At 44.8% G+C, this 9,513-nt stretch overlaps 1 protein-coding gene and 1 pseudogene across 1 annotated transcript; both read left to right on the top strand.

Annotated features, from left to right (window-relative positions):
• The first annotated feature begins 966 nt into the window (after positions 1-966).
• LOC136499183 (MEIOTIC F-BOX protein MOF-like) lies at positions 967-4,190 on the top strand (annotated as a pseudogene).
• A 1,961-nt stretch (positions 4,191-6,151) lies between these two features.
• Positions 6,152-9,280, top strand: LOC136502055 (uncharacterized). The gene is made up of 5 exons (XM_066497537.1): positions 6,152-6,188; positions 6,285-7,571; positions 8,438-8,599; positions 8,689-8,878; positions 9,082-9,280. Exons 2-5 carry the CDS (start codon positions 6,315-6,317, stop codon positions 9,144-9,146), a joined length of 1,674 nt encoding a protein of 557 aa, XP_066353634.1. The 5' UTR covers positions 6,152-6,188; positions 6,285-6,314; the 3' UTR covers positions 9,147-9,280.
• The last annotated feature ends 233 nt before the right edge of the window (positions 9,281-9,513 follow it).

Raw genomic sequence — 9,513 nt, 5'->3', positions numbered from 1 at the left:
GCTTCACGGCATATGATTGACATTTTTTCAGATAACTGTATAATCTAAATGGCTACTGTTGTGAGAAAGGGAAAATACAGTAAAACAAGTCCATCTTTCCTTTTTTTTTCCTCTCTCTCTATTATGCAGTGCTGATATATGGAGTCGACAACCCTTTCGAACTGCAAGACTTATCAACACCAACGTAAGTGCATCTGTTGTAAAAAAATTTCATGATCAGTTAATTAGTGAGTTCACCTATGTAGTCCCTAAAACAATCCTTGTTTTAAGTCAAGTTCTATAGAATAAAAAGTACCAATTCGGGGTGTGCAGTTGTTCATTTCTTTCCCCCAACTTAAAGGTTATCTGGAGTTGATTTGTGCTTGTGTAGTGGCGTTTTGTTGCTAGACACTTGGAATGAGGAGACCTAGCCCTGGCAGCGAGCAGAGGTCTATTTCTATTGCCTGATTTTGTTCAGTCATAAGGTGCTTCAGCTTGGTGTTTCAGGTCCTGGTAAGTAATAAGAAGACACTAGAAAAGAGGTAGTAATAGTAATTAAGGAGGTATATAATGGAATTAATACAAGACAAGTAACACGTGCTGTAGATATATAGAGGTTAATATATGTGGAGGCTATATAAGAGGATCTTTGAGGGGCCACCCGTTCTCCCATTTTGCCGTTAGTTTCCCTTCCCTCCCTTACCCAGCGGGAACGAGAGCCGAAGCCTCTGCTGCTGCCGGCACCGACGCAGCAAGAACCCGCCCGTCATCGGTCCAGCGAGTCCCCTCCAGGCCTCCATCTCTTGTTCTGGTCAGTTCTTCTTTCCTCCCCTCCATTGCTGATTCGTGCGACCTTCTCTTGGGGCCTCAAGCGTCTGAATCTGTTTTGATGGAATCCCGTCCATGGTTTCTTGCCCGCTGCACAGTTCTTGATTCCGAGGTGTTCATGCCGGCAGTTGTATCCGTGCAGGCAACCCGTTCGACAGAATGCTCCGTGAAAACGCGGCAGCGCAGGGGACGCCCGGAGGCGGAAGCGGTGGCCGTGGAGATGCCGGTGGCGGCTCCAGCGACCGCCTCAGCCGTCTACCGGACAAGATCCTCCTCCGGGTCATGTCCCACCTCAAGGCGTGGGAGGCGGTGCGCACGTGCGTGCTCTCCAAGAGGTGGCGCCACCTGTGGGCCTCCATGAACCGCCTCGACATCCGCAAGCCGTGCCCCTTCGTCGACGACGGCGACATCAGCGCCGACCATCCCCGGACGACGGCGAGAGCCGAATTCGTCAAGAACCTGCTGCACCGGCGGCGGCAGCTGGCGCCGCTGGACTCGCTCCGCCTCTGCTGGAGCCACGAGGCCCGCGACGGGAACGCCAACTCATGGATCGCCTACGCCGTCAGGCACGGCGCGGAGGAAATCGAGCTCTCCGGGGAGCATCACGTGTGTACCCGTTGCCAGAGTACACGAGCTTCGTTGTTGATGGCTACGACTTCATCAAGACTCGCCTCAGGACCCTGAAGCTTATCCATGTCCGGCTCGATGACACCACCCTCACGCAGCTCAGCTCTAGGTGCACTTGTTTGGAAGAACTAGAGCTCCAGGATTGTCAAATACCCGAGGCCACCACGATCCGGACCACCATGCTGAAGCGGTTGGCCATGAACAAGTGCAAAATCCCCAAGGGCTGCTTGGTTTATGCTCCCAACCTTGTTTCGCTCTGTTGCAGCAGGCCTTTTGGGTATGTTCCTTGGATCGAGAACTTGGGATCACCTGGTATAGTCAATATCATCATGCACCGGACATCAGATGTGTACCCTGAATACACGGACCCCGTTTTCTGCAATCTCAAGATCTTGCAACTCTCTCATGTCCATCTGGATGACACCACCCTCAGGCAGCTCTGTTCTAGGTATACTTCTTTGCAGGGACTAGAGCTCAAGGATCGTTCAGTGGAGGGCAAGGAGATTGGATCCACTTCGCTCAAGTATTTGACTATGATCAGCTGCAAATTCTCTATTGGATTCAGGGTTCATGCTCCAAACCTTGTCTTGCTGCTCTGCATCAAGCCTTTTCAATACTTCCCTCAGATCCAGAAAATGGAATTCCTAGTCACAGCAGCTATTGTTCTTGATGACTCTTGTCTGCTTTCTGATTGTCAATGGCCACAGGAGGAGGATGAGTCAGATGATAACAGCAACAATGAATCTGATGGTGACTCTAGTGATAGCAAACACAACGAATCTGATGATAGTAGTATCTACTATGATTTTGATCGTGATCGGTCTGCACCAAGTGATGAGGAGGATGATGACTGTACTCTGAGTTATAGTGTGATTGCAGAGGACAGATACAGAGAATCCAAGTATTTGATTAATGGTCATAAACGCAATGTAGATGAACCTGTGAAAAGTTGCTGTGAACAGTATGGGAGCAAGATTTCTAGTGACTTCGGTGGTGTTGGTATGCTTTGCAGCCTCTCACATGTTAAAACAATGTACCAGTTAGCTCATCCAAGAGAGGTACAGTTCAGTCACCTTGCTGATACTAGTGCCTTTTAGTTTTTACATGATTAGATAAATATTCTGAAGTTTAGAAATTTAAAACAATGGTAATATTTGCAGGTCTAAAATAACGTATTGGTCCCCATTCAATCAGAATACTTTCAGTGGGTCCCTATTGTACTTTTATGATGGAAATGTTATGAAGTTCTTCACTAAACATTCTGGGGCTGTGGGATATGGGCCGTTTCATGTGAACAAATTTAGCTACATGAAAAAGTTCCTTGTCTTTAATAATTCTTTCTACTCTTTTTAGTATCACCCCCGTATTTAATTGCTAGTATGTTTCCTATGTAATAGTGCAATTTTTCAATGTCAGAAAAAGTTGCAGTCACTACCATTGTTACTGAACTTTGATCCTAACTTATAGTTTGATGTCCTAAAATGTGCACACCCTAGAATTAGGATTTAATTAATATTTTCTATGGAAATTGTTAGTTTGGATTTGGCCAGAATTTTTTTTCATTTTCTTGATATAGCATGGCCTTATTTCAAAAAAAGATATAGCATGGCCAGCATATTTGTTACTTCAGCATTTTAAGGGCAAACTGTCTTAAACACTGCAGAATTGACTTGAGGTAGAACAAAAATATAATAACTTGCGACCTTCCATATCAAGAGAATTATAGGCTGTCATTATGGAATGTTCATTTCTAGTTCATTTGCGAACCTAGTGCTAAAAGAGTTATAACTTCCACCGCATAGTGTTGGTCCATATGACTATTGATTACAATGCTGTGCTTTTTCAATTATCCTATGTTGAAGTATTATAATGTTGTAGTTGATTCAGCTAATGCAGGCCCGTCCTATGGGAGGGGGGCAGCCTGTGCGATGCCCATGGGCCCATGAGGGTACCCATGTGTATACTGTATAGTAGATGCTATCAGCCCATACGCCGGCAAGGCAACAGTGCGTACCAACAGGCCTGCGTACCAATTGGCGGCGGCCGCTCGTATTCTCGTTCTCGATCGTGAGTGCGTGTTTGCGGACTGCGTGACGGTGTCGGCATGCTAGGGCCAGGCGCGAGCGCGAGCAGCCTTCAAATATTACATTGCCGGGCCCTTAGTGTCTTACTGGCCCAAGGGCCCATGAAATTGGTGGGACGGCCCTGAGCTAATGGTTATGGTTGAAAAGCACATTTATGACAAAATTATTTCTAATACAAAATGTGCAGGTGCTGCTTACGAGGGAATTGAAATCTAGCACTGAATTCAAAAACCTGAAGATTCTGTCTCTTGGTGAATGGTGTATGACTCCTGGCTTTGATGAGTTAGCATCCATACTTGGGCACTCACCAAACTTAGACATGGTGTGTATAAATTCACATAAATGTCTACTCATAGTGTTTTAACTTTTAAGCACATGGTCACTGCCTAAACCATGTTATTATTTTGCTTTGCACAGGCATATAACAAAAGATTGGGATTCATTCAAAATACAAGGTCATTCGTGTGCACCAAGCTGAAGATGGTGAAGATCACATGCTGTAAGCGTGATGTGATGGTCCATAGATTGGCAGAATTCTTCAGTGAGAATAGCATACCACCTGAGATGATTTTTGTCCATCGGACTGCGTGCTCTGGATGTCAGGGAAGGAAGGCTCCAGGTGAAGCGCAAGGCGCAAAGCGAAGCTGAAAATAGATAAGCAAAGAAGATGAATGCAGGAAACTTAGGAAGCCCCACATGATGAGGTTTTCGTTGATGTCAAAACTGTAATTGTGTTGGTGAAGTACAATATGAGTTGGGGCAGCTTTGTAGCTGTCAGTGAGTTGCATAGTTTAGATTGTATTCTGAACACAAAAGGTAGCCGTACTTGCTAGGCATTAATCCTTTGGTTCATTAACTTCTCAGTATAGGGTTGACTGTGCATGTGTTCACTAGGTTGTATGGAAAAGGTTGACTGAAAACTCAGAATGTATAGAGACCTAGAACAGCAGCTCCTGATGTCATCTGCTGAGGAGTGATACGTATACACATGGAGAAATTCATATTGAATAAATCTGGTCTCCCAATTCGGCCTAACATTTTTCATTTTTGCATAAAGTTGTTAATGGTAGTCGTGTCTATGTGTGATGATTGAGGCTCTGAGGCACATGGTGAATGCTGTTTTTCTCTTTATGCTGGCAGTTCCCATTCCTTCTTTCTTCACACTCTCTCTCCTATGTAAAGGTTTATGATCAATTTTAGGAATATGTCGTGACTTTCTCATGCAATACCAAGCATAAAGACAATTTTTTTTTTGTGAACACTCTGTGACACAATATTAGTATATATACAGATGAAAGAGAAGAGAGGTGGGCTGTAATTATATAGCCATCTGATGTAAAGAAAGTGAAGCATGTATTAATGATGAAATATGTCCTACTACTAGCCAACTACTATATGTGTAGTGTGATAGATGAGCTATAGATATAGCCACTTGTAAATTGTATTATTAGTCATGTAGTGTTATTCCAAACCATCGAAATTTCTATCCATTTCAGAACAGAAATTCTAACACGCGACCCGTCGCACACGCCTGCACCCACGCAGCACCACCCCACGCTCCCACACCCTCCTCTCCGACGCGGCTCCTCCCTCCCTCCGTGAGCTCCCCAGCGACCGTGCACCCGCTCCCAAAGACGACGACGACGGTGGAGACGAAGTCGGCAGCGGCAGTGGCTGCGACAAGGTAGGCCAGGCTCCTCCTCCTCCTGGATCTGAGCCCACCGCAGACAAAGATGACATCGGTAGGTGGCTAGGGTTCCGACAAGCTTCTCCCCCTCTTTTTTTCCAACTCTAGGCGGCTATAGAAGGGACCGGCCGGGGGAGGCAGGCAGGCTAGGCGGTTTAGGTGCCCTAGCGGTGGTAGCAGCGGTCGGATCAGGTCGGGGCAGGGGAGTTTCGCCTGGAATTGGAGAAGATGGCGGTAGCCGAGCTCGCCGAAGTGGAGAAGATGGCGGTGATGGGGAGGGGGAGGGGAAGAAGGCGACTGCCATGGGCACTAGGGGGCGTCGGAGCTCTGCTGAACCCTAGCGCCAGCGGCGGGGCGGTGGTAAGCGGCGGGGGTGGGGACGATCAGGAACAACGGCGGGGCGGGGGACGAGGATGAGGCGCGGAGGGAGGGATGCGACGGGAGGTTGAAGATGGGTTGCGTGCTCCCTCAACGCGTGACCCGTCGCGCGATAACTGTTTCCTTTTTTTAGCACCTTTTTAGAACTATAATAAGGAGACATTGCAACCTGGTGGGGGCAACCCCAAATTCTAAACCAAAACCTCCGACCTGTTTTTTATTCAACACAACATTTGGATTTCATGTTAGTATTTTCAATTTTGTTATCAAGACAATTCTCGATTTTATGTGTCAATTGTCTTCATTTTACTAGTATAATAATAAATAAACACCGCAGAGTTTTGTTTAATTTGGCGTAATTTTATTTTTTTTATTTAATAACTAAAAAATTGGCGCAATTTTTATTTTGAAGAGGGAAGAGTCGGGTCAACAGCTTGTAATGGCATCGGCTTCGTGGGCCATAGATGGGCCGTGCAGCGTGGGCTGAAGAAAACCGCAAAAAATCACACCATACCCCCCAGTCTCCTGTCTCCTCCCCATTTCGAGCCTCACTGACTGAATCCTCATTTCTTCACGGATTTGCCGCCGTCGCTGCCGATCCTCTCGTAAGTGTTCCCTCTCTTCTGCCCTCTGAGCAATCCCTGCAAGAATCCGCCGCGAAGCTCTGAAATGTTTGTGCCTGGTCATCTCGTCCTTCTCAGAAGTGCTGGCTACCTGTATTATTCGACGAGATGCCCCCGAAGGTCACCAAGCGGTGGGTGCCGGTCAACCGGCCGGGGGAAGCCTCGTCGTCCTCACGCGGGCACTCGGAAGGAGGAGGAGGAGGTGTGAGAGTCAACCCCGCCGCCGACCGCCTCAGCGCGCTGCCCGACGCGCTCCTCCACCACGTCATGTCGTTCATGAAGGCGTGGGACGCAGCGCGCACGTGCGTGCTCTCGCGCCGGTGGCGCGACCTCTGGGCCTCCGCGCCCTGCGTGGATGTCCGTGTAGGGAGGTATCGCGACCCGCCCCAGGACTTCGCCAAGTTCGTGTACCGGCTGCTGCTTGCTAGGGAGGCCCTTGCGCCGATAGACACTCTCCGCCTGCGGTCACCCGGTGAGGAGGACGAACATTTCGACAATTCTGATGTTAAGATGTGGATCCGCCATGCAATCAGACGGAATGCTCGTGTTATTCAGCTAACCGGTCACCCCAACCCCAATTTGTTGGCAGAGCTGGATCCTATGGACCTCGTCTCTCGCCACCTCAAAATTTTGAAACTGACATATACTGAAGTGTCTGATAGCTTCACCAGGCAGCTGTCATCTCGTTGCCCTTGTTTGGAGGAACTAGAGCTCAAGAACTGCTTGGTAGAGGGCCGCGAGTTTACATCTGTCTCTCTGAAGATGTTGACCATGGTCAAGTGCACTTTTGCTAACTTCTTCTCTGTTGATGCTCCAAACCTTGTGTTTGTGCAGTGCATCGCGCCAGAGTCTTGGGTCCCTGTGTTCAAGAACTTTGGGGTGATGGTAACAGGTAGTGTCATGCTTGATGACTCTTTATTGAGTAAGGAGTTTAAAAAGTACCAAGAGGACGCTGATGAATATCCTCGAACAAGCGACGACGATGAAGACAACAACATTGCATTTGCCCCTAAATATGTTCCTGATTCTGATGACAGTGGTGATGAAATCCTCAGTGATGATTCTGGATTCTTAGATGATTTTTATGATGAGCATTATTTAGCAGATGATGTCGAGGACAATTATGATTATGGAAGTGATATCAATAGTGATAGTGACACCTTTGAGTACAGTGAGATTGCAAATGGCTATGAAGATAAGCAGTTTGGAAACCGTGCCAATAGACTTGATCGCACTAGGGGCAATAAAGATCATGGTTGCAGTGCAAAGCATATCATTAATGATTATAAAAAATTTGGTGGCCAGAATGTTCTCAATAGCCTTTCAAATGCTCGATATCTGGAGCTGTTAGGTCATTCTGGAGAGGTAGTTACATTCTATAATTCCGTTGTTTAATTTTTTCATAATTCCTTAATTCTTTTGTCCAGTGCATTTATTATACAGTGTCTCTTGTTCTGTTGAATACATTATGAATTTGAGGGTGTCTTAGTAATCATTCAACATTTTCCTTTCCATATCATTGCTGATTTTAGGGGTGTATCCAGCTTTTTATACTATCATTGAATTCACAACACTGAAATGGTTAGTGCACCAAACATCAGATGCTTCCAAGTTTCTAACCCTCCTAAATTGCATCAATCACCAAATCAAAATTGATCACAAAAAAATCACTAAATCAAAATTTATGATTTTCTGATAGGGGGTGTGTTTTATCAGTTCAATGTGAGCTGTCTATTTTTATGCTATTGTACTGCATGTTTGCTTTACATATTTTTTACCAGAATAGTGTAAATTAATTTACTTTTCACTATCTTCAGTTCTTGGCCCTTAGCCTACAATAATAAAAAATAGAGTTAATCTTTCAGGCCAATAGAGCACTTATAAGTACCTCTGTATTCAAATTAAGTCAATCAGCTAACTGCAGATAAAAAACTAAGCATGTTATATATGATGGAAATATTATCTCTTTTGAAGCGAATTTGGTGTTTATTTTGCTATATAGATTTTCTTTCAGTCTATCCTATAAATTCATGTCTGTTTCAGAACAATTTCGACATGTAGTTTCATTCACCAGGTAAAAAACTACACTTTCCAAATGTAATTTTGCTAGCCATAAAAAATGGTGGATGATAATTCCTATCTGAAGAGTTTTGTGCCTTTCCAGTTGGGTTATTATTATTCATTGTTGTTATAGTTTGTTGTAAACAACTCACTCCTGTTTAAATATGAAGGTCATTATGAGGAGAGAATCGTTAAATTGTCCAACTTTTAGCAACCTGAAGACTTTGGCCCTTGGAGAATGGTGTATCAGTACAGCTGTTGATTTTGACATATTACTTCTCTTGCTTCAGCATTCACCTAGTCTGGAGAAGCTTTATCTTCAGCTTGAAATGGTACCTACATGCTCGGTGTTTCTCAATGCTGACTCAAAATTTTAGCAGATGATTAATGAAGTTGATTTTTTGGTTTGTCTTTCAAAAAGAACTGTGACATCCAGAAGGCATTGAGAAGAGGTATAGAACCAAAGGGAGGATCATTTGCTTGCAAACATCTTAGTATGGTGAAGATCAGATGCACCAAGGACGATCCAAGAGTCCATATGTTGGCACAGTTGTTTAGATCTAATGGCCTGCCACTTGAGAAGATTTATGTCCGTCGAAGTGGGAGTTTCTGTGAGTACCTTGGGTCCATATGTTTTGGTTTGTGCACTATTGTTGTTTTCACTCTTTTGTCGTACAACACATCATTGAAGTTTCTGTTGCAATAGGATTTCTTTTTTTCTGGCTACTCATGTTTTGTTATCCTGTCCTGAACCTTTTCCATTTTCTGTTCATGTAGATCTTTGCATTCATTAACTTTCTGTTGTTTTGTGCAGACCTTCGTAACTTGAAGCCAGAGAGGAGCATTACCCTCGATGAACTGCGTGAATATGAATCTTGATCCTATTCCTATTAAAAACAGAAATGTGCGATATGACAAATATGTACTCTTTTTCAGTAACTTGTAGACCTGTTTCAGTTCAGCTCTAGTTGATGATTGGAATATCGTTTATGCAGAGAACTTGCAGGACATGTAGCGATAGAATGCATGATTGTCTCGCACATCTCTATCAAGTTGTTTTGTCAGTTGATATCGTCTGAAGAACAAAATTCAGATTCGAGTACCTTGGGTTAATAAACTGTGGTGTAGTACCGTGGGTTAATCGTCAGCACTGTTTTCTTTTAACACATTGTGGGTTTGGTACCCTGTGGTTCAGTTGCGAGTTTATACTGTGTAGGTGCATCTATGTTGCATCTATGTTCAACAT

This window comes from Miscanthus floridulus, chromosome 13, assembly GCF_019320115.1.
Source record: "Miscanthus floridulus cultivar M001 chromosome 13, ASM1932011v1, whole genome shotgun sequence".
In the NCBI taxonomy this organism is placed as follows: domain Eukaryota; kingdom Viridiplantae; phylum Streptophyta; class Magnoliopsida; order Poales; family Poaceae; genus Miscanthus; species Miscanthus floridulus.
The sequence above is the reverse complement of the archived record's forward strand: the minus strand, read 5'-3'. Positions and strand labels throughout refer to the sequence as shown.

Coding starts and splice junctions, on each gene's coding strand:
- LOC136502055 (XM_066497537.1), top strand. CDS start 6,315: ATGCCCCCGAAGGTCACCAAGCGGTGGGTGCCGGTCAACCGGCCGGGG. Junction 8,600..8,688: donor TTTATCTTCAGCTTGAAATG/GTACCTACATGC, acceptor TCTTTCAAAAAG/AACTGTGACATCCAGAAGGC. Junction 8,879..9,081: donor CCGTCGAAGTGGGAGTTTCT/GTGAGTACCTTG, acceptor TGTTTTGTGCAG/ACCTTCGTAACTTGAAGCCA.